The sequence below is a fragment of the Protomyctophum bolini genome (genome assembly GCF_963924005.1).
Source record: "Protomyctophum bolini genome assembly, chromosome: 20".
Lineage (NCBI taxonomy): Eukaryota > Metazoa > Chordata > Actinopteri > Myctophiformes > Myctophidae > Protomyctophum > Protomyctophum bolini.
The window spans coordinates 33,339,560-33,365,347 of record NC_137881.1 but is presented as its reverse complement, the minus strand read 5'-3'; the positions used below and the strand labels follow the sequence as shown (position 1 = coordinate 33,365,347).

The following is a 25,788-nucleotide window of genomic DNA, read 5'->3' as shown; positions in this document are numbered from 1 at the left end:
CACCCTCCTGGATTGTAAGGAACGCCTGCTCTGCCCAGTACAGTTTGAGTCCTGGTTCCTTGAAACTGTGTGCTGGCCAGCCTTCTGCACATAGTTGCATTACTCGTGCACACACACTGTCCTCCCGCAGCTGCACTCTCAGCTCTTCCAGGTAAGCAGTGCTCGCAGGTAGGTTCTCCAGTACCATATCCACATATATATTTGTATCCTCAAACAGCTCCTTGTCCGCCGACGTCCCTTCTCTCTTAACAGGAGCTCGTGACAGCGTATCGGCTGTCCACAGGTGCTTCCCCGGCACATGAGAGATAGAGTAGGAGTAGCGCATCAGACGCATTCTGAAGCGTTGGATCCGGGGGGGTAGAGCATCCAGTGCCTGAGTCCCCAGAAGACTCAGGAGAGGTTTGTGGTCCGTCTCCATCTGAAAGTGCGTTCCAATGAGGAAGTTGCGGAACCTCTCACAGGCCCAGGTCAGCCCCAAAGCCTCCTTTTCCACTTGCGCATATCTCTGCTCTGTTGGTGTAAGAGGCCGCGACATGTAGGCTACTGGCCTCCAGTCCTCGTCCCATTTTTGGAGCAGCACTCCTCCCAATCCGTACGATGACGCATCTGCTGAGACTTTGCACTCCCTGTTGGGATCGTACATAGCACTGGTGTAGACGTCAGTGCGTCCTTTAGATCCTGAAAGGCTCTTGCCTGGTCGACGCCCCACACCCAGCAGTTCTTTTTCGACAGGAGATCTCGCAGAGGCTTGTCTCTCTGAGCCAGCTGCGGCACAAACTTCCCGAGCTGATTCAGCATCCCAAGAAAACTTCTCAACTCGGTCACAGTTGTTGGCTCCTGTATTTTCCTCACAGCCTCTGTCTTGCCCGGGTCTGGGCTGATGCCACTGGTAGAGATCACGTGGCCCAGAAAGGTCACTTCTGACTTTGACAGGTCGCACTTATCAACGTTCAAAGTGATGCCTGCCTTCTGCATCTTCTCCAGCGTAGCATGCAGGCGAGCGTCATGCTCCTCTTGTGTTTGGCCCCACACCAAGACGTCGTCCATGTGACAAACAACGCCCTCCAGACCGTCTGTGACCTCCGTCACCATGCGGTTCTGGAAGTGTTCAGGGGCGGATGCAATTCCGAAAGGTAGTCTCCTGAAATAATAGCGCCCGAAGGGTGTAATGAACGTTGTCAGCTTCATTGAATCTGCTGTTAGGGGGATTTGCCAAAACCCCATGTTTGCATCCAGCTTACTGAAGATTCTGGCACCGGCCAGCATCCCCAGTGTCTCCTCCACTGACGGCATTATGAACTTCTCCCTACATACTGACTCGTTGAGTTTGGTGAGATCGACACATATGCGTACAGCACCTGTCTTCTTGGGCACCACCACGATGCCAGCGCACCAGTCCGTCGGCTCCTCAATTCTGCTTATAACCTGAAGTCGTTCCATGCGGGACAGTTCTTGCTTGACTTTGTCCATTAGAGGCAATGGAATCCTCCTAGGTGTTTTGAGTGAGAACGGTTCGGCCTCTGGCCTCAGCTTGATGGCATATGGCTGCCGCACCTCTCCGAGCCCAGTGCATAATTTTGGGTAGTTCTCCTTTAATGTCTCCATAGTGACACTGTCTAGGCGCGCAACAAGCCCCAGCCTACAGCTCACAGATCTTCCCAGCAAGGCAGTTTGCACATGACGAGCAATGTATACATCCTCCATCTCTTCCTTCTCACCTCTCCTCAGCAGCAGCCTGGCGACGCCCACCACGTCGAGTGGACTCCTTCCCGGTCCCAAGAGTGGTCTTGTTGCTTTTTTGAGTATAGGTGGATTGTCCCCACATGTGTTTTGGAACACAGTGTGAGGCAACACTGTGACATCGGCACCCGTATCAATTTTGAACCTCACATTACTCTCATGAATGTCAATGTTGACCATCCACGGGTCACCATCTGCCGTGACGACATCTGCCGTGACGCTGCCGAGGAAGATTTCCTCCTCATCCTCATCCTCTTCAACCTCGTGCACATGTCTGGACCTACATGCACGTTTGAAATGTCCCTTCCTCCCACATGCATGACACTTCACTTCAGCAGCAGGACAATCGCGTTTTGGATGGGATGGAAAACTTCCACATTGAGCACACTGTGACTGTGCACCCTTGTCTGTGTTGTACTGAGTACTGTTTGGCCTGCTTGTCTGGCTACTAGCATAGTGAGGCTTGTTTTTAGCAGTCTTGAAGTTCCTCTTGAACACTCTGTCAACAGATCTAGCCTCACCTGCTTCTGATCTGGTGGTGTCCCCTCGCAAAGACCGCTGCTGCCGTTTCACCTCCTCACTCTGCCGAGCCATTCTTATGGCTTTATCCAAAGTTAGATCCGCGTCCAACTGCATGCGTTCTGACAGCCCCTTGTCTTGCAGTCCGACAACAATTCTGTCTCTGATCAGTTCATTGTGCAACACGCCATAGTTACAATGCTCTGCCAGCGCATATAGTGTAGTGACACATGAATCAACACTCTCCCCTTCTCTCTGGTTTCTGATGTTAAACTGAGCACGCTCATAAATCACATTTTTCTTTACCACAAAGAAGCCTTGAAATCCTTCCCGCACTCCTTGGTATGTGACTCTTTGAGTGTCCGTCAGAGTCAGCCCACGGAGAATATCATCCGCCTCATCTCCCATGCAATAAATCAATGTGTTTACTTGATTGTCTTCAGAACTTGCATCAAGGTTACTTGCCAGGCGAAATCTCTCAAATCTCCGGATCCATTTGTCCCACTCTTTCAGCCTCGAAACGTCAAAGGACTCCGGTGGCTGGATATTGAACGTAGCGCACGGTCCCGCGGCGACTCTCGGTGCAGCCACTGCCGGCGCCCCGCCGGCCGCGCCTCCGTCCCCGGTAATCATAACGTCCTTCACTCCCCGACTTTCTTTACTTCTGGCTTCGTGTACAACGACTTTCTCCACTCCACATCAACTACAGGACTTCTGACACCATGTCGTGTTAGTGAATAACATACGCGTGAGTCCGACTGTACTTAACGTGGATAGTATTTATTAACTCACTGGTAACATGTAAACAACCTGTCTGTCTGTTCCTGTCTCTCAAGCCCATCTCTGCCCGGTCGCTCCCCGTGATGTCATCACCTCTCGACTCTGTAGTCTTTCCCCTCATACCACAATCACACCACAATCACGGGGGTCCATGGCTGCCTGACAACAGCAGCAGACGTAGGACGCCATAGTAGCTCAATTACCACCCCACTCACCGTATGCGAACGCACCGAGGGATATGCAGGAAACCCCACCCGCTGCGAACAGCAGTATCAGGGGCCGCAATATACGAGTAAACAACCCTAACAGGAGGGCTCCTGTTAGGGTCTTCATGGTGTTTTTGTTGACCAGTGAGAGTGAGGAGATCCTGTATAGGAATTGTTCTTTGAGTTTTCTTTGCCTCCAGGATGATATTATTGTCACCCACTCTAACCATGAAGCCATCTGCCTTTTTGAGCTTACTATTTGATCCAAAGATTCAGTTAGATTCAGTTTTTCCCAGGTGTAATGATAGTTTTTGTTATCAGCGAGCCAGGTGCAGATTCTACCATGTTCAGAGATGAGCTGAAGGCCTTTTCAAGCTGCAGGTTGTCAAAGGTGCAAACATAGTTTGTAAATGAGCAGGATTTATGTTAACACGTACATCTGATCTGATTTTTGTCTCCACCAGGCCAAAGGCATGGGGAGAGAGTGTTTTGCACTCCGTCCGTGTGTGTGTGTGTGTGTCCGTCCTTCCGTCCATCTTTCCGTTACCAGCTAATCTCCAGCACCGTTAACCCGGTCGATGCCAAACTTTGCACACACACTCCCTGGATGCCAACGATGAACCTCTGTCATTTTCTAGAGCGGCCTATTATAGAGCCACCATGAGGCAGCTTTTGTAAAACACATTTTTTTTATAATACTCCTCCTCATTCAGTCCAAACATATCGCAGATTCTTAAACAGTATCTCTACAGTCATGTGCTCAAGTCGGATCTGCATATTCCATCCTAATTGGCTATAATTTGCTTTCAAAGTTTGCAAGATTGGCCCATTTTTAACAAAAAGCCTCAAATCATGAACGCAGCAACGCAGCATGCAATTTACGTGAAATCTATCACACACACTGTCTTACTAGGCTGAGGATTATATCCCACCCTTTTCACATTGGCCTGTTATAGCGCCACCAGGAGGCCACAACCTGACCTGTGCCCCGAGGGCCACTTTCTAGTTTAATTATCTTTTCGACTTCTCCTGGTGCGAGTTGACTTGTGACAATGAAGTCGACTTGTTGAGAAGTCGACTTTGGTTACTGTCCAATTGTGTTGTCGTGCACACACCATTGAAATGTAACCCTAACACCTCTGTAGCCTCTGTAGACATTTTTAAAGCTCAGCTCAAGACCCACTTCTACAACATTGCTTTTAATTGATCTTTTATTTTTTTTTGTTATTCATGTCCTCACTGTATTGCATTACTGCTTGTTTTTTAATGTCGTTGCCTTGCTTTTCTTTTATTCTCCATTGTTTTGTAAAGCACTTTGAGCTGCATTTCATGTCATGAAAGGTGCTATACAGATAAAGTTTTATTATTATTATTATTATTAACACACACCATTGTAACACATCTTAACACGGTATTGGCTTGTTGTTCCTCACCACACTCCGCACAACCCACTGAATCCTGAATTAAAAAATGTAAATGTTGGAGAGTTGGCAACTCACAAATAGATTTAACCAATATTTATTAGAGAATGAGAATACAAGTGTGCATTAGACTTGGCTTCGGCTCTGCTGCATTTTCTCCCTGCTCGGCACGATTAAACACCATCGTAAAACATTAAGAGCAGGGAGATAATATACAATAAAACCCCAAGGGGAGCGTAAATAACAGATAAAACCTTATAAAATAAATTGCTCAATACCAACAACCGGTCAGCAAGTGGACTACTTAAAAAAATATTTTTAAGTATATAGGCAATATTTTAGGCCAATAAAAACACATTTCCCACTCCCCACCCCTGGCTGCCGGACTATAGGTCTCCAGTTATTAAAGTCCTTCCTTATTCACTTGATTTCAGACCGGAGTCCAGACTGCAGGTGAAGACGAACTCTTCAGACTCATAAGAACTACAATACCCATGATACATCACTCCCAGGTGAAGATGGACTCTCCAGACTCAGCCAGGGACGTTTCTATTAAACAGGAAGCTGAAGCCATTTCTATTAAACAGGAAGCTGAAGACCAGCCACACCTCAGTAAGTTTCATGTTCTCTTCCTTTCTTTAACACTTTAACTGCTACAGGTTCTAGCGGACCATGGCTTACTGGTGCTGAAGGCTTAACATGGGCTTTTTGAACTTTTTGGGGGGCCCACAGCGAGGGGCCTCTTATAGCGAGAATCACAATCGCATAAATAAAAAGAAAGCCCAACTTGTCCACTTCAATTTAAAAAAAAAATTATGATTCTACCATCTTCCATTCTGGAGATATTGACCTTTTTCTAACACCTGCTTTTGCCTGCACGCTGCTTGTGAAAAAAAACAACAGAGATATGGAGGCCTGAAGTTGACAGACATTTCAGTTCAGTTTTTTTTGTTCAAAAGACCGATATAAAATTGAGCACAAATAATATCCTATACAAACCATATACCGAATGAAAGCCCTGAATGTCTACTTTTAGGAGGAAAACAGTACACATTGTACACATATACAGTTTGTCACTAATTGGCTATTGAATGCAGCTTGCGCCCACCAGAGAACTTTAGAGAAGGCATGGACCCGAAGAACTATTATTCACAAAATAAGGCCTATAGCGACATGTACATACTATATACCGTATGAAACAGTAGACTCTCTGCTTTCATAAGAAAAATACCACCCAGAAAAATCACACCCCTGTGAAGTGAGCAGTGCAATTGCACTGCTCACTTCACAGGGGTGTGATTTTTATTATTATTACAGTATTAGTATTTTTCTTATGACAGCAGAGAGTCGACTGTTTCATACGGTATATAGTATGTACATGTCGCTATAGGCCTTATTTTGTGAATAATAGTTATTCAGGCCCATGCCATCTCTAAAGTTCTCTGAAAAAGATAATTTTAGAGAGCATGGACCTAACAACTAAATATTCACAAAATAAGGCCTATAGCGACATGTACATACTATATACCGTATGAAACAGAATACTCTCTGCTTTCATAAGAAAAATACTAATACTGTAATAATAATAGAAATCACACCCCAGTGAAGTGAGCAGTGCAATGTTGCACTGCTCACTTCACAACATTGCACTGCTCACTTCACAGGGGTGTGATTTTTATTATTACGAGTAAGACGCGCGAACGCGGAAGGCGAACGCAGATCGTAAATTGCAATAACAATTAGAATAAATTACAGACATGATCTGCAGGGTGTCATAGTTAGTGCTTGGACCACGCCAGCTCCATATATGGTCACAAAAGACGCCATCACACTCATGTCACCATGACTCAGCCATAACCATATAAGGAGTCCCCAAAGCAGGACCACGCCATCACACTCATGTCACCATGACTCACAAATCACTCAGCTCCATATATGGGCACAAAAGGGCCAGGTCCACATATACAGTAAGCGGGACAGACAGACACACACACACACACACACACACACACACACACACAGACAGACAGACAGACAGACAGACAGACGTGATCTGCTAGGTCTCATAGTAAGTGCTCATTGCATTCGCAATTACAGTATTAGTTTTTTTCTTATGAAAGCAGAGAGTCTTGATGCACATTATCTGATCATAAAACGGACTTGGAAACTTTCTTCAATCGTAGCCCCATATGTGCCCTCTCCCTACGCTCATTGAACTCATTCTGTGATTCGAGCTACAAACAATCGCAGTAACGGGGGGGGGGGGGGCAACTAGGCTTTGAGGAAATGATCTTGCATAATCAACATTATTGTCGATTGTCGTGTGCCGCTCCAAACATGTCCAGACATACCACTAACCTCATCGATCCAGTCTCGCGTATCTATAAGGTGAGACGCGAGACTGGATCGGATTGTGTCTGGACATGTTTGGGAAAAAAAACAACAAGAAAAACAACGAGATGGATGCGGCAGCAGCAGAAGCAGCACGTCAACGTATTTGGAAGAAAAAAAACGAGAAAGCACCACCTGTCGTTGCAAGACAAACACCCGTATTTTGCTGATAGACAGATAATAATCGATCCGATTTTGTCCTGCCGTTCATTTTATCACATTAGGTGCAGGGCAGGCTGCTCGACGGTGAGTTTATAATAGCCTGTTGTAACGAGAAAGGGGGATGGATTGGATGGTTGGATGCGAGCAGCGCAGCAGCAGTACGGCTTGCGATCAGCGACCAACGTATCATGGCGGGCCCTCGATAATGATGTGCAATCTGTCCATGACTAACTCCACATGTGTCTGGCAAACGTTACGTTATGAAATCAAATGCCGATCGTTGCAGGTTTATATACGGGCAGAGAGCAAATCGCGTTGTATCTTGTTCCGAGAATGAGAGTGCAAGCCTTGCAGTTGAAAGCAGTGGGGACTCGGGAGTGGGGGGGGAACTGCCAATGCGATCCAAGAGGAAGAGACCCCCCCCCCACCATTCTCCCTCGGGAGAAACCATGTAGAAACAGGAGGGGAGGGGGAATCGAGTGTATTCACACAAACAAGAGCATTGTCCCATCCATTTTAGATCCCCTGACATCTGCGTTGGTCTATGCCGGACGGCCGTATCCATTACGTCGTACGTCCTCGCATAGACCAACCAATAGGCGGTGCCAGACGCTTCTCAGACCAACACCTCTTTTCAGCAGGGGGGGGTTTTAACTCTTTTTAGAGCCGATCGGTGTTACATTATGAGTTGTCCGGGCGCAAATATAGTTGAACTATAGTAATCAATAAAAAAACGTTTTTTGGACCATAAAACGTATAAAAACGTTATGCGCTTCTTAGGGGTGGCTATAATAAAACGTTTAAAAACGCTTTCAGCATTCTATGAGTTAATATGTTCTGTTCTGTGGGGCTGCCACAATGTCTTATTTTCACTGTAACAATGGCAAACTAGAAAATATTGTTCCTGAAGAAACAATGTATTTTGCCAAAACTTTCAAAACAGTAATAACCTGTAGTTAGTAACGGTGTAGTCAATCTTATCTCCGTAGGTAATAGCTCATTTTGTACATGGAACATGGAAGAAGAATGGATTTACATTTTAGGAATCCAGTGTTGACCATCATGTTATGTTTCTGCTCCTAGACATCCTGCACATGGTTGTGTGTAAAGAAGAGGTTTCTCCTGAACAGGAGAGGAGCCCCAGTCTGCTCCAGGAGGAACCAGAGCCTCCACACATTAAAGAGGAAGAGCTTAAAGAGGAACAGGAGGAACTACTTCAAAGACCAGAGGAACCTGTTGGGTCAACGTTGACATTACTAGCAGTGAAAGGTGATGATGAAAAGTATGATGAAGAAGAAAAATCTTCCCACTGCTCTGAGGTTGAAGTTGAACTTGAATCTGACACTGAAGTCACTGAAGACAGTGATGATTGGGAGGAGACCAGTGAAGACGATGATGACGACCGGCGTGACAAGAGTTTCAGAGACTCAGGTTCCCTGAAGAAACACCAGCGTGTCCACACTGGAGAAAAACACTTTAACTGTAAACATTGTGACAAGAGTTTCAGTTATTCTAGTACTTTGAAGAATCACCAGCGTGTCCACACTGGAGAAAAACCTTTCCAATGTAAACATTGTGACAAGAATTTCAAGGATTCAAGTACTCTTTGTTACCACCTTCGTGTCCACACTGGAGAAAAGCCTTTCCAATGTAAATATTGTGACAAGTGTTTCAGACAGTCATCTCACCTGAAGACACACCTTCGTGTCCACACTGGAGAAAAACTTTTCCAATGTAAACATTGTGACAAGAGTTTCAGATGGTCATCTCGCCTGAAGACACACCAGAGTGTCCACACTGGAGAAAAACCTTTCCAATGTAAACATTGTGACAAGAGTTTCAGTCGGTCAGGTAACCTAAAGCAACACCTTTGTGTCCACACTGGAGAAAAACCTTTCCAATGTAAACATTGTGACAAGAGTTTCATTCGTTCAGATGACATGAACAGACACCAGTATGTCCACACTGGAGAAAAACCTTTCCAATGTAAACATTGTGACAAGAGTTTCAAGTTTTCAAGTAATCTGAAGTCACACCTTCGTGTCCACACTGGAGAAAAACCTTTCCAATGTAAACATTGTGACAAGAGTTTCAAGTTTTCAAGTACTCTTTGTTACCACCTTCGTGTCCACACTGGAGAAAAACCTTTCCAATGTAAACATTGTGACAAGAGTTTCAGACGGTCATCTCAGCTGAAGACACACCAGAGTGTTCACACTGGAGAAAAACCTTTCCAATGTAAACATTGTGACCAGAGTTTCAGACAGACAAGTCATCTGAAGTCACATCTTCATGTCCACACTGGAGAAAAACCTTTCCAATGTAAACTTTGTGACAAGAGTTTCAGAAAGACAAGTCATTTGAAGTCACATCTTCATGTCCACACTGGAGAAAAACCTTTCCAATGTAAACATTGTGACAAGTGTTTCGCACGGTCATCTCAGCTGAAGACACACCAGAGTGTTCACACTGGAGAAAAACCTTTCCAATGTAAACATTGTGACAAGAGTTTCATACGGTCATCTCAGCTGAAGACACACCAGAGTGTTCACACTGGAGAAAAACCTTTCCAATGTAAACATTGTGACAAGAGTTTCAGGCAGACAAGTCATCTGAAGTCACATCTTCATGTCCACACTGGAGAAAAACCTTTCCAGTGTAAACTTTGTGACAAGAGTTTCATTAAGACAAGTCATCTGAAGTCACATCTTTATGTCCACACTGGAGAAAAACCTTTCCAGTGTAAACTTTGTGACAAGAGTTTCATTAAGACAAGTCAGATGAAGTCACACCTTCGTGTCCACACTGGAGAAAAATCTTTCCAATGTAAACATTGCGACAAGAGTTTCAGACAGTCATCTCACCTGAAGACTCACCAGAGTGTCCACACTGGTGAAAAACCTTTCCAATGTAAACATTGTGACAAGAGTTTCAGGCAGACAAGTCATCTGAAGTCACATCTTTATGTCCACACTGGAGAAAAACCTTTCCAGTGTAAACTTTGTGACAAGAGTTTCATTAAGACAAGTCAGATGAAGTCACACCTTCGTGTCCACACTGGAGAAAAATCTTTCCAATGTAAACATTGCGACAAGAGTTTCAGACAGTCATCTCACCTGAAGACTCACCAGAGTGTCCACACTGGTGAAAAACTTTTCCAATGTAAACATTGTGACAAGAGTTTCAGATGGTCATCTCGCCTGAAGACACACCAGAGTGTCCACACTGGAGAAAAACCTTTCCAATGTAAACATTGTGACAAGAGTTTCAGTCGGTCAGGTAACCTAAAGCAACACCTTTGTGTCCACACTGGAGAAAAACCTTTCCAATGTAAACATTGTGACAAGAGTTTCATTCGTTCAGATGACATGAACAGACACCAGTATGTCCACACTGGAGAAAAACCTTTCCAATGTAAACTTTGTGACAAGAGTTTCAGTAAGACAAGTCATCTGAAGTCACATCTTAATGTCCACACTGGAGAAAAACCTTTCTAATGTAAACATGTAACAAGGGTTTCAGAATCTCATCTCTCCTGAAGACACACCTTCGTGTCCACACTGGAGAAAAGCCTTTCCAATGTAAAGATTTATTTATTACGGGTGATAGCTAAGGTACTCACCAATGTATCTTATATAACAAGGTTGGATGGTCCTCCCTGACAGCCATACTTGGAGATTGTCCTAAATCCATCTCATCTTTTCTGAAGTACACCCGCACCCGGTCAAGTAGTTTCCCCAAATGCCAGGTACCAAAAGTTAGCTCTGAACTTGCTTTTGACTTCTGTGGCCCTAATACATGGAATGACCTGCCAAATGACATTGAAACTGACCACATTGGTACCCTTAAGTCGTTTTATAACCTTGGTGAGCATATAGATCCCCACAATATGTAACTGTTTTTAGATCGTTTTGAAATTTGTCTTAGATTTTTTTTTTGTAAACCTATGTAACGTATATGTTTCTTTTCCTGATCTTCTGATGTATTGTGATTTTTCTATAATATTGTATTACTCGACGACACTGAAAATGAGTTTGATTACTCAGTGTAATTTCGAGAATAAACAACACTTGAATTAATTAAAAAAATAGCGCACTGGGAGGATCAAATTAAACAGCTGTATGTTCGTAGGGAGGTCGATAGACAAGGACAATATTATGGATTATTATACTGCTCCTATATTTCAAAACAAATATGGGTAAATTCTTCTACAGCACGATCACCCAGGTGTGGAATGCCCTGACCCCTTCCCTCAAAAAATGCAGATCACTTACATCTTTTAAAATAGGCCTGAAAGTCCAAATTTCAGCAGGCCCAGTGGAGAGGAAATGATCGCTTCTCCTTTAAACAGGTGACCACGCCCCCTCCTAACTTTCTCGCACTGTGTACATTTAGTGTTTTATTATTTCCTGTAATGATATATTTTGTTGTTTTTGATGATTATTGTTGAGGGTCGCCAATTCCTCCTATTGGGCTTTGTCTTTGTGTGAACACAAACACGATGATTTGATTGGCTGATCATCATCCCATAACCATGATTTGATTGGCTGATGTAAATATTGAGGATAAAATTGTGAGGGCAGAAGAAGTGAAGACGGCAAAAGTGATTGGCCGGAATGACATTTGTGATGATTTGATTGGCTGAGCATGGAATGGGATAAGAACGCCCCTCACTTCACACAAGTGTGATTTTTGTTGGAATCAGTGTTTGACTGAACTCTGTTGCTTTTTTACATTCATGTCTAATAAACTATTAAATCAATCCTGTCAATAGAGGCCTCCATACTCCTGATCTTTTGTTTTTCTCCTCATGTTAAAACCATAAAGGACAACTTTGGGGTTTTTCAACCAAGGTTCATGTTTTAGGTTATTAGAGAAAGTAAAAGATGAGTGTTATATATTTTTTCATTTGCTGCTTTATTTTGTTTAAAAAAGTTTAGCTAGTTTAACATTGCTAGGAACTTGCTTTCTGAGGTACTGCTGGGATTTGAACCCAGGGTCTCCTGTTTACTAAACAGGCGCTTTCACCAGCTAAGCCACAGTACCTGCCCAAAAGCCTGATGTTAGAGATAGAAGATGTTATTCTCTGATAAAGTAAATGAGTTATTAAAGTTCTAAACACATTCATATTTAAACCTGCGTGCTATATTTTACATATGGAACAAGAAAACACAGAAGACACACTGCACTTTGTAGCATATTTGCATATCGTTGAACTGGACCTCATCTACATATTGAAATGATCAGATTCTAATAGTTTAGTACACACGTCCGTATCATCAAATGACAATTGGCTTCGCCCGATGTGGGGCTCGAACCCACGAGTCAAGACCCTGAGATTGAGTCTCATGCTCTACCGACTGAGCTAACCAGGCATGAGTACCATGTTCACAGATCCATTCTTTCAATGAATGTAAAGAGGTCTGTGAAAGAAAAACTATTGTGGGCAATACACAACATTGCTAGGAACTTGCTTTCTGAGGTACTGCTGGGATTTGAACCCAGGGTCACCAGGTAAGCCACTGTACCTGCCCAAAGGCCCCATGTTAGAGATAGAAGATGTTATTCTCTGATAAAGTAAATTTGTTATTAAAGTTCTAAACACATTCATATTTAAACCTGCATGCTATATTTTACATATGGAACAAGAAAAGTCTCCATTGCGATTAGAACTAGCCAACAGCACAACCTACTGGACACATTCAACATGTAGAGAGCAGGGCTATTGTAGTATATTTGCATATCGTTGGACTGGACCTCATCTACATATTGAAATGATCAGAATCTAATAGTTTAGTCCACACTTCCGTATCATCAAATGACAATTGGCTTCGCCCGATGTGGGGCTAGAACCCACTACCCTGAGGTTTAAGAGTCTCATGCTCTACCGACTGAGCTAACCAGGCACGAGTACCATTTTCACAGCTCCATTATTTCACCGAATGTAAAGAGGTCTGAAAGAAAAACTATTGTGGGCAATACACAATAGTTAAGAACTTGCTTTCGGAGGTAATGCTGGGATTTGAACCCAGGGTCTCCTGTTTACAAGACAGGCGCTTTCACCGCTAAGCCAAAGTACCTGCCTACTAGCATGATGTTATTGATGACCTGAGATTAAGAGTCTCATGCTCTACCGAGTGAGTACCAGGCACACATACTATTTACACAGATGCATTATTTCACCAGAAGCATCTCTGGAAATCCAAGCATGCATGCAACATTTCAAGAGGTTCATGAAAGAAAAACTATTGTGAGCAATAAACAACATTGTTAGGACGTTCCTTCTCTGAGGTACTGCTGGGATTTGAACCCAGGGTCTCCTGTTTACGAAACAGGCGCTTTCACCAGCTAAGCCACAGTACCTGCCCAAAAGCCTGATGTTAGAGATAGAAGATATTCTCTGATAAAGTAAATGAGTTATTAAAATTCTACATTCATATTTCAACCTGCATGTCATATTTTACATATGGAACAAGAAAAGTCTCCATTGTGATTAGAACTGTATTCAACAGCGCAACCTAGTGGACACATTCAACCTGTAGAGAGCAGGGCTATGAGACATTTTATGCACTTTGTAGCATATTTGCATATAGTTGAACTGGACCTCATCTACATATTGAAATGATCAGAGTCTAATAGTTTAGTCCACACTTCCCATATCATCAAATGACCAATACCATTGGCTTCGCCCGATGTGGGGCTCGAACCCACGACCCTGAGATTAAGAGTCTCATGCTCTACCGACTGAGCTACCCAGGCACGAGTACCATCTTCACAGCTCCATTCTTTCACCAAATGTAAGGAGGTCTGTGAAAGAAAAACTATTGTAGGCAATACACAACATTGCTAGGAACTTGCTTTCTTAGGTACTGCTGGGATTTGAACCCAGGGTCTCCTGTTTACTAAACAGTCGCTTTCACCAGCTAAGCCACAGTACCTGCCCAAAAGCCTGATGTTAGAGATAGAAGATGTTCTTCTCTGATAAAGTAAATGAGTTATTAAAGTTCTAAACACATTCATATTTCAACCTGCATGCTATATTTTACATATGGAACAAGAAAAGTCTCCATTGTGATTAGAACTGTAGCCAACAGCGCAACCTAGTGGACACATTCAACCTGTAGAGAGCAGGGCTATGACACATTTTCTGCACTTTGTAGCATATTTGCATATAGTTGAACTGGACCTCATCTACATATTGAAATGATCAGAGTCTAATAGTTTAGTCCACACTTCCCGTATCTAGAAATGACTATTGGCTTCGCCCTATGTGGGGCTCTAACCCACGACCCTGAGATTAAGAGTCTCATGCTCTACCGACTGAGATAACCAGGCACGAGTACCATGTTCACAGCTCCATTCTTTCACCGAATGTAAAGAGGTCTGTGAAAGAAAAACTATCGTGGGCAATACACAATAGTTAAAAAGTTGCTTTCTGAGGTACTGCTGGGATTTGAACGGAGGGTCTCCTGTTTACAAGACAGGCGCTTTCACCGCTAAGCCACAGTACCTGCCTACTAGCATGATGTTATTGATGACCTGAGATTAAGAGTCTCATGCTCTACCGAGTGAGTTTACCAGGCACACATACTATTTACACAGATGCATTATTTCACCAGAAGCATCTCTGGAAATCCAAGCATGCATGCAACATTTCAAGAGGTTCATGAAAGAAAAACTATTGTGAGCAATAAACAACATTGTTAGGACGTTCCTTCTCTGAGGTACTGCTGGGATTTGAACCCAGGGTCTCCTGTTTACGAAACAGGCGCTTTCACCAGCTAAGCCACAGTACCTGCCCAAAAGCCTGATGTTAGAGATAGAAGATATTCTCTGATAAAGTACATGAGTTATTAAAATTCTACATTCATATTTCAACCTGCATGTCATATTTTACATATGGAACAAGAAAAGTCTCCATTGTGATTAGAACTGTATTCAACAGCGCAACCTAGTGGACACATTCAACCTGTAGAGAGCAGGGCTATGAGACATTTTATGCACTTTGTAGCATATTTGCATATAGTTGAACTGGACCTCATCTACATATTGAAATGATCAGAGTCTAATAGTTTAGTCCACACTTCCCATATCATCAAATGACCAATACCATTGGCTTCGCCCGATGTGGGGCTCGAACCCACGACCCTGAGATTAAGAGTCTCATGCTCTACCGACTGAGCTAACCAGGCACGAGTACCATGTTCACAGCTCCATTCTTTCACCGAATGTAAAGAGGTCTGTGAAAGAAAAACTATTGTGGGCAATACACAACATTGCTAGGAACTTGCTTTCTGAGGTACTGCTGGGATTTGAACCCAGGGTCTCCTGTTTACTAAACAGGCGCTTTCACCAGCTAAGCCACAGTACCTGCCCAAAAGCCTGATGTTAGAGATAGAAGATGTTCTTCTCTGATAAAGTAAATGAGTTATTAAAGTTCTAAACACATTCATATTTCAACCTGCATGCTATATTTTACATATGGAACAAGAAAAGTCTCCATTGTGATTAGAACTGTAGCCAACAGCGCAACCTAGTGGACACATTCAACCTGTAGAGAGCAGGGCTATGACACATTTTCTGCACTTTGTAGCATATTTGCATATAGTTGAACTGGACCTCATCTACATATTGAAATGATCAGAGTCTAATAGTTTAGTCCACACTTCCCGTATCTAGAAATTACTATTGGCTTCGCCCTATGTGGGGCTCTAACCCACGACCCTGAGATTAAGAGTCTCATGCTCTACCGACTGAGATAACCAGGCACGAGTACCATGTTCACAGCTCCATTCTTTCACCGAATGTAAAGAGGTCTGTGAAAGAAAAACTATCGTGGGCAATACACAATAGTTAAAAAGTTGCTTTCTGAGGTACTGCTGGGATTTGAACGGAGGGTCTCCTGTTTACAAGACAGGCGCTTTCACCGCTAAGCCACAGTACCTGCCTACTTGCTTGATGTTATTGATGACCTGAGATTAAGAGTCTCATGCTCTACCGACAGTTTACCAGGCACTATTTACACAGATGCATTATTTCACCAGAAGCATCTCTGGAAATCTAAGCATGCATGCAACATTTCAAGAGGTTCATGAAAGAAAAACTATTGTGAGCAATAAACAACATTGCTAGGAACTTTGGTAACCCTTCATTTTACGGGTAACTACCAGGTAATTACTATGTAGTTATGCAGTAATTACTAGGTCATTACCAAGTATTTTCCCTGACAACTACTAGGTAATTACCCTGTATGTATAACTATCTACTGTATAATTACCTGGTAATTACATGGAACTTACCATGGTGAATGACCCACTAGTTGCCAGGTAATTACCAAGTATCTTCCTGACAACTACCTAGTAATTACCCTGTATTTATAAGTATTTACTGTGTAATTACTAGGTAACTACCCAGTATTTATAAGTATTTACTCTGCTACCATGCAAGTTACCCAGTAGCTACTAGGAAATTACCAAGTATTTTCCTGACAACTACTAGGTAATTAACCTGTATTTATAGGTTTTTACTATGTAATTACCAGGTAACTACCCATTATTTATAAGTATTTACTCTGCTACCAGGTAAGTTACCCATTAGGTACCAGGTAATTACCCTGTATTTATAGGTTTTTACTATGTAATTACCAGTTAACCTCTCGGTATTTGAAGTATTTACTCTGTGACCAGGCAGGTTACCCATGTAGACCCTATAGGTAATTACCAAGTATTGTCAACAACTACCAGATAGTTACCGGTAGTTATAAGTATTTACTGTGTACTTACCAGGTAACTACCCAGTATTTATAAATATTTACTCTGCTACCATGCAAGTTACCCAGTATTACTAGGTAATTACTAAGTATTTTCCTGACAACTACCAGGTAATTATATGGTAACTGTGTTCAATGTGTTTACATGGGTAGTTACAGGAGATTGCCAGTTGTTACCAAGTAATTCCCTGACAACTACAATGTAATTACCCGATAGGTACCCAGTAAGTAAGGAGGAACTGTACTGTGAAAGGAAGTGTGTTCTATTTCCATGATATTACCATGTACCTACCTGGTAATTGTACATTATGATCCTCCTCCATTACCCATCATGGTGTATTTTGAACTTGTTACCCGGAAATAACAGATAATAACTAGGTATTTACACAGTTGGACCACATACATTTACAAAACGTTAACAGGTAAAACCTTTCAAGTTACCCTGTAAGAAAGGTGGAACTGTACTGTGAACGGAAGCGTGGCTTATTTCCATGATATTACCAGGTATTTACCCACACTGATGAAAAAAGAAAACTCCTATGTTGAGATTAAATGAACAGATTATGTGTTCAACATCAACAATTCATGTTTGACCACAGAACGTGATTATATGTTTTGTGTATAAGCTCTGAAAGTGATTCAATCACATTGACCTAATATATTTCAATTGAGTCAAAAGCATGGTGTGATTTAGCAGGAAGTGCCCAGGTCTCCTCTTTCCCCCTATTTCGCCATTGCTGCTGGACGTGCTGGTGGCCTAGAAGCAGGGGAGGCATATGGTAAGGCTATGAATCTTAATTATAATTATTATATGCCTGATTTCCCTGGGTTTTCATGCTGGTGTTGTTATGTTAACAATGCTAGTGCAGGTTAGCTATCATGTCATCTTGCATCAGACTAGAATGGTGTTGTGTTATGATGCTACCAATGCTAAACTCATGTGCAGCTTTCTGTTTAGTGTTTAGCTAAAAGCTACAGCCAAGTGGTTAACATTGATGCACTAGTTTAAGCAGAGCAGTAGTTTGTATCTCTCTTTCATTTGCATTACAATGATAGTCATCAGCTGACAGTCATTAAACTAGTTAAAAAGGAAAGAGGGAAAATCGCGGAAAATCGTCTTTTTTAATGTTCGTTTTTAAGACGTTTTAGTGAATTTCTCTGGAACGGAAGGTCCAATCTGCTCAGTATAAAGTTTGTTTGATGCGAGGACAATATCCACGTTAGGTTGAACACGGTCAAATAACAAGCTAATCATGTAAATAATTTGAGGAAACATATGGTAGTATGCAAGCTCAACCCGGTCGCACCCAAAGAGGTTGATATAACACGGATTGGCACATATGCCACTCCGTGTATAGTGTACTATTCCTCCCGTGAAACCGTGGATACGATACTGATTTCCCCCCCCATCCACTTCCATACGTTGTACATTGCGTGGATAGCATACTAAATCTCCCCCCCATCCACTTCTACGTCAGTGACGCCACGGTAAAATACAATAAATAAATACAAAACATAATTTGACTGTGTACTTTTGTGAGAACGTCTACACAAATGTTCAGATTACAAAAATAAAGTACCCATGTGTGTATTCATAAATTATAACATTATAATGCGTTTTTATCTTCCTTCAGCTAGTGCATGCATTATGATTTGTTTATGTAGACTATATTTAAAAAAAAATTGTGCCTACCGAAATGTCATGACCATCGTGTTTAATTATTATTATTATTAGTAGTAGTATTATTATTAGTAGTATTATTATTATTATTATTATTTAATATTAAGACCCTGAACCGGAAGTGTTTTTGCTGACCTCAGGCTTTGGGCAAGTATAAATAGCAGCAGCGCTTTAGCCTAGCCACTAGCCAGCCTACATTCATACTCATAGCGTGACTGTAGTGTACGGAGTTTATTTTTCCTGGACGTTTGCTACTGTTTGTTTGTTTATTCTACCGTACAGTTTGTTTATTCTACGGTGAATACCATTATTCAAGCCGAGGTGAGTTTTTTTGTTATTAAAATCACTACGGTATTAATGTGACTATCGTTGTTTCACTTTAGCATGTTAGCTGCTAGTTGTCGACACGTCACTGGCACACATTTGTGTGGACCCCAGGAAGACTTGTATTGTATTGTACTTTATTGTGAAGCACGTTAATACAATGAGAGTTTCTTTTAAATGTGCTATATAAATACATTTGATTTTAATGTGGATCCGAATAAAGCTGTAGTCCTTACATTCTTTTTAAAGCTCGTTAGCATGCTTTTGTTTTTTTAGCATCAGTGGCATCAGTGGTGGAGTAGTTTCAGTAGGAATACAGTATATAGTTTATATTTTATTTGATATGGACATAACAATTGCATTGCTCATTGCACAGTTGTACAAATTGTAGATGCATCGTTTACAGTGCTAATAGCACAGTGCTAGTTTTCACCACTTGTCCACAGGAGACTTTACTAAAAAATACAGTGACACTATAGTTTAAAAAACACCCAATCAAATACAAAAGTATACATTCTATATTTACAGCAAATGTACAATACCCATTACATAGTCAAGTGTCAGTCATGTGAACACAGTTGATTTGTGAATGGTGTAGTTATGTATGGTAATTAGCTCTCTCTCTCTTAGTTGTTTGTATTGTTTATTTATTTCCAGTCTGTGTTTATTTCTTTATTGCACAGCTTCCCCCCCTTTGCCAAACTTGTAAACTTTTGTATTCTTAATTGAACTTTTAATCTGTTTTAAATCAATGACCTCTGCCATACAGAAAAGGATTCCAAATAAGCCAGCTGGCTTCTTCCTTTCCTTGCATTTTCTTTTTGTTCTTTGATATGTATTGTCTATATTTTGTACTACGTGATAAATACACCTCTCTCTCTCTCTCTCTCTCTCATATATATCCAGACGACTGCGTCATTGGAGGGTTGAGTCTCCAGTCCTGATTCTCCACATCTGACCAGCTCTTTGGTGCTTCCTTTTCTTTTAGTGCTTTACCACATCCAGAGGTAGGTCTGATTGACGCCTCTGTGTTGCTTTACTTGCTTACCACAGCACAAGCTTTATTGCATGGTGTTCTCTGTGTTGATGACTAGTCTCATCCTCCTGACTGCTATCTTCTCTGATACACAATTTGGGTCCCTGTACAGACACATTTGTAGGTAATAATGTTCATCCTGTTAAGTCCATGAATACAAAAGATCCATAAGGAGTGGACGAAACGGAGGGAGAGAAATTTCACTTTCTTTTTTATGTTCCCAATCTTGTTTTGTTTTTTTGTTTCAGTAAAATGTCGACACACAGAAAGAGTAAGTCATTGTCTAGCAAGGAGAGACTGGAAGCTCTTGCTGAGGTTGGGGATGCTTTTATTGAGGCGGAGGTAAGTACATTGTCGTTTTATATAAATGTGACTTTTTTTTAATTAATTTACCAGTTAGTTGATGTCTATTTCTCTACATTTCATGACTTGTCCGTATAGAGAGCTAGACGCCAAGCTACCAGCCAAGCTACCAGCCAAGCTAGTACCAGCCAAGCTACCAGCCAAGCTAGTACCAGCCAAGCTACAGCGTCTACTAAGACGCCTGAAGTTAGCTGGTCGAGGAGGGATGCTGATGGGATGCGTGTGAACACCAGCAAACGCAAGAGAAAGGCTTCATCTTATGGTTAGTCTCCATCTAGTAAAATGTATGTAGTGATTTTGATCGATTGAAGTGTTTGGACTTTGGAGTATGTATAGGCCAGGGTAATCGTTTGATGGTATATGTATTGTCTCCACCAGGCCGAAAGCTAGCCCCTTTCGGGACCCTAGTTTACCTTTTCTGAAGTTTGAAGGTACAGTACCCTAGGGTCCCTGACGGCTTATTCCGCCCTCCATAGGCTGCAGATGCTTGCATGGAGAGCGGCAGTGCTGCTTGAGTGTTGGTGAGATGATTCAAAGATGCATAACGCGGCTATAGAAGACCGCCGCAACATGTACAAAATGGCATTAACCGCTGATGCTGTTAACTATTTACTTTTTTTTTTTTAAGTTTTGGCTTCTCTGAAATTCTCACTTCCTTATTGACTTCCCCTTGTACTGCCTCCCGCACCAGGGCAGGGTGGTCTGTGTGAGGCAGTAACGTAGGTAGGGACAAGCAGCTACGTAGCCAGTCGCCGCTCGGGAGGCGGTACAATAGGAAGAGAATTTCAGAAGCCAAAACTTAAAAAAAATATTAAAAATAGTTAACGGCATCGGTGGTTAATGCATTTTCGTACGCGTTGCGGTGGTCGACTATAGCCGCGTTATGCATCTTTGAAACGGCATGAGGAGAGATTATGCCTCCTCTTTGCAAAATAAACGACAGTAGGGGCAGATTCATTCATACTGATATTTTTAGAGCTGAAATGAAGTAGTTTCTGGACGGTATCTGACTAGCCCTCGCTGGCGCAGCCTATCTCAAACCCTAACCTCCCACGGGGCAGCACCCCTAAACCTAACCTTAACCCTCTCCCAACCCTTAATGCACCCCTCACCAACCTTAATCCGGTCGTTTTAAGGAATATAGTAACGGATACATGGCCAAATACATCTAGCCTACTAAAGAGATTTATAATTTCAACTGGACAGGGCTACGTGGATGAGTGACGGCAGAGACAGATTACATTCATTTGGTGTTGGCCTCTGGTTTACTATGCGTTTAGCAGGACTTTTGGCTTTGTAATGAATTGTTCATCAATTCTTGTTTTGATATTTATGCTGGCTAATAGTTTGAAAATATTCGGACCCACAGGAACTACACCAGCTACATCCACTACACCATCTGTCTCAACACCATGTCTCAGCTATCAAGAACCTGGTGAGTCTAAATCTACTTAAAATACACTCTTCAAAGAAGACTATGGCAGTGATGTTTGTTTTTATTTTTATTTTTCTTGTTTCTCCCCCTAAAGAGTTTAATACGCAGATGCTCGAGGAGATTCTTCGGGACTCTGCGTATGATTGTGTAGAGCAGCCAACAGACTCAGTCTCTACCACTTGGCATCAAAGGCAGAAAGACGTCCAACTAGGCTGGCAACAGGCAAGAGACCACAATGTGGACAACCTGTTGTCAGCGGAGGACATCGGGGAGAAGACGTGTCAACACTGTCACTTGAGAGAAGCTGTCATCCGTTGTGGGGAATGTATGCCTTCAGAGTCGTTTTGTGCAGAATGTGATCGTTTGGTACATGAACGTCACGCTCTGCACAATCGTCAAACCACCATGTGTGGTTATTATAAATACATTCCCCCAACTGAGTCGGTGAATCTCAGTGATGGGAAATATACCATCTGTGAACAAGGTCTATTTTTCAATTAACGGACAACATGATCTCATTAAAAACTGTTATCCCATTACCTTCACACAACCCAAACATTTCATCCTGATTGTCCTTTACCTTTTCAGATTGTTTGCTGCCAACAGCATATCCTGGACAGATATGCACCTGCGACATGTTTGACGTTGCAGTCTCAGCTGGTAGAGCCATCATACTGGTTACCATAAATGGTAGGAATTTAAGTCTTAATCTATGTAGATGCACACACCGTATGTGTTTAATAGACATTTCTTAAGTTATGTCTCATTTACTCTCAGGCCGCTATGATCTTCGCCTCCCAGTGCTGTCGTGCAAACGGTGCTCTAAGCAGTGGTCTCCGGAGGTCAGAGACTTTATTAGAAGTGGCTACTGGCCTGGAACCATGCAAGGCCAGACGCTGTTCCACCAGGATGTCTTCCACTCCTTTGAGGCAATGAAGACATCAGCTCCAGCGTTGTCTAGACAAGCCTTCACAAGCATGTTGGACCAGAGGACAAGGCAGTTTGGAAGAGTAAGTAATTAGTTTGTCATGTCGTTAAGCCAGTTTATTTAATTTTATTTATGTAGCAGTCATATTCATTATTATATCTTTTCAGACTGGCAAAGTGAATGCAGGTTCTTTTCAGACAAGCTTTCTGCAGTATATGTACTGCAAGTCTGTTGAGAACCAGCTTCACGGAGATGAACAACGCTTTGTCTGTCCTGCTTGCACACCGGACATGCTGGCTGTTTCAGTTGATGGCAACAGAAAACTGTACAGGTTCCAGCAAACAAACCAGTTAGTTTGTCTTTGTCATTCCTATAAACACTATCGTAATGTTTATTTAAGATGACACTTCAGCTGTTGAATGTAATGACTAACTTTTGTGGCCTTGTTTTGAAAATGTGTGTACATAGGAGTGCAGAGCCAGGGTTCTTTGATGGCTTGTTCTTGGCAAAAGACTCTGAGGTGTTGACGTTTGTTGAGGATGTCCGAGGAGTTTTACCAAGTGTACGTTTTAAACGAGTGAAAGATTGCTCAGCCAAAAAGTCTTGACTGTAGTAATTATGTTTCAGCATTGAGTCCTGCACAATTGACAATTGTCTTTAATAAACTATTAAAACTGTATGTTCTAACTATGTATTTGGTAGACTGCGGGAAAAGCGACGTGCGGGAATTCGCACTGGCGAGCTGCAAGGGAGACGTCTAAGCAGGCCAACACGTTAGACGAAGAAGGCATTGAAGTTGCTGTTTGTAGGCACGGATTCCTTCTTAGAGGTTAGTATTAGTATTGATGTAGTCTTGATGAATTGAACATAAGAATATATATCATGATTATTACAAGCACAATAATATGCTCCTAATCACCCCCCCAAAGGTCTGAATATGTACAGAGGAGAAATCTTTGCCTACCCAATGTTTCTCCAACGAGAGTACAAGAGTGCCACCTTCTTGGCCATGGATGTGACCTGCAGATACGTACCTTACCTGGAGAAGGTGTCTGAGAACCTGGGCCATCTTCGACCCCTTCTGAGAATGAAACCCTGCTTGTCGGTCATGCATGCTAAGGCACACACTACAAAATGCGAGGTGATGCGTCATACTGCTTGATGTTGACGTAAATTTGTAATTTAGATTGTCACAATGCATGGCAATGTTGGCCACAGAACAATGGTCTGAACTGACTCAAACTATATAACTATAGTGACTTATGGCTATGCATCAATATTGACCCTGCGTTTGGCCACACTGTTCATACTTCCTATAGATCCAGTGGAATGCGAGGAACCAGGAGGGAGTTGGGACCACTCTCGGTGAAGAGGTTGAGCAGGTCAACAGTTTCCTGTCCAGATGTGCCTTGACCACCAAGTATATGATGAAGTCAGGTTTGTAAGCTTATTTAACCCCTGCTACTGTTAGCCTGCAAAGGTACAGTACATTAAACATTTTCAACAATCTTATTTGGATTTGTGTTTACAGTAAGAACTGACATGCTCACAGTCCATGCCATGGGGTGGAATCTCCGGAAAGCCAATGGCCTACACACCGCGTTGTCTTCCCGATACAAAAAGGTATATTCGTTTCTTAAAAAAGCCGTAATGTGTAACTGATCATGATTCAACTTCAAATCCTATTTCATGAACACATTTGTAAATGACAGCATTCTGTATTGCAATTTTGCAGACCATCCAGAAGACTTTGGCGGTAACGGAGGAACTTGGGAAGCTGCAGGAACAGTTTAAGGTCACAGATGACATGCTGCAACAGTGGGTCGTGGATGTGAAGCAGTGGGCCACCAGTGCCGGTAAGAACGATGTCCTCACATGGACATCACAACAATGTGTGTGGGGGGAAGAATCAATCTGACTGCTGACAATGAGTACATTTTTGAGTGGTGCAACCACTCCCTTACGGAGCTGTGGGTGGGTGCGTCTGGGCACAAACACCTGTGCGCAAACACGTACGCACATATTAACTGTATATATATATGGTGATTTTGGGTGTGAAAGTACAGTAGAGGGACCCCCACACGGTAACTCTGTCATTTCTGAACCGTTCACCTTCACAAGAATTTTAACTAGAATGTATTTATTTTTTCTTAGGAAGTGCAACAGCCAGGACTGTGGACTTGGATGTGCATGGTTTGCAGCTCTCCATGGAATCCCTTTTTGTGAGCATCTGTCAGAAGAAACATTACATTTACAGACAAAATGGTATGTCTTAAAATGAAATCATTTAGCTGGCACTTGCAGTATGTCTGTGTTTGTTAAGGGACTGATTTGGTTGTGTGGTGTCATTTCAGCTTTCTTTGTGGAAAAATATCGTGTTTTGTAATTCTACTCTTTTACAGATCGCAATAAAAGGCGGCAGAAGATCAGCCAGAAGATTGGCCAGGAAAAGAAAAGGTTGTTAGATGAGGTCGAGAGGTATGTAATGGATATTTTCGAATGCTTAATAGATTGCCAAATATATAATCATAATTATAGTGATCTGTATGCTGCTCTGCCTCAATCTTCAGGATAAATTCTCAATGCTTATTTAAATTTTACATTATAGGTACAATCAACAACCTGATGTCAGCCCTGTGGATGTAAGCTCTGTCGTGCATAATCTGTCCAACAAAGTTGCAGAGAGCATGATTTGGCCTTGGCAGGAACGGAACACAGGTGTTCAATATGATATATCTCTTATTAGACTTCATGACCTTCTTTTTATTGTATGTATTTATCAATGTTATCATTATTAATGTTGTCATATCTTCACAGATGGTGTTGACATTCTAACAAAGAAGCGGCTCTTTGACCAGGTGATGCTTGCATCACGACTAGCAGAGGAAAAGCATATTCTTATTAAGGAGATGATGCAGCACTGTGGCTTCTTAAAGGACTCTGTAGCAAAGGTGCAAACGCAGATGGGCACCGTTCTGTCACAGACGGGAAGTAAGTACAACTCAATCTGTGCAATTCTCAAGTGATGGCTAT

The 25,788-nt window shown here is 42.3% G+C and overlaps 2 protein-coding genes across 2 annotated transcripts in view; both read left to right on the top strand.

Annotated features, from left to right (window-relative positions):
* Positions 1–20,618, top strand: part of LOC308335347 (uncharacterized protein) — a gene marked incomplete at its 3' end in the record, with an annotated part of 92,776 nt that extends 72,158 nt beyond the window's left edge. The window contains exons 2-4 of the mRNA XM_080792367.1: positions 5,101–5,278; positions 8,303–8,885; positions 20,471–20,618. Coding sequence (XP_080648493.1) covers positions 5,161–5,278; positions 8,303–8,885; positions 20,471–20,618 — 849 coding nt within the window. The 5' untranslated portion in view covers positions 5,101–5,160. The remainder of the gene's footprint in view (positions 1–5,100; positions 5,279–8,302; positions 8,886–20,470) is intronic.
* A 1,317-nt stretch (positions 20,619–21,935) lies between these two features.
* LOC308335346 (uncharacterized protein) lies at positions 21,936–25,582 on the top strand (the record flags this gene model as incomplete). The annotated part of the gene is made up of 12 exons (XM_080792366.1): positions 21,936–22,152; positions 22,605–22,837; positions 22,923–23,104; positions 23,224–23,317; positions 23,458–23,584; positions 23,685–23,896; positions 24,075–24,192; positions 24,287–24,378; positions 24,491–24,611; positions 24,910–25,020; positions 25,158–25,233; positions 25,573–25,582. 12 exons carry the CDS (start codon positions 21,936–21,938, stop codon positions 25,580–25,582), a joined length of 1,593 nt encoding a protein of 530 aa, XP_080648492.1.
* Positions 25,583–25,788: the final 206 nt, after the last annotated feature.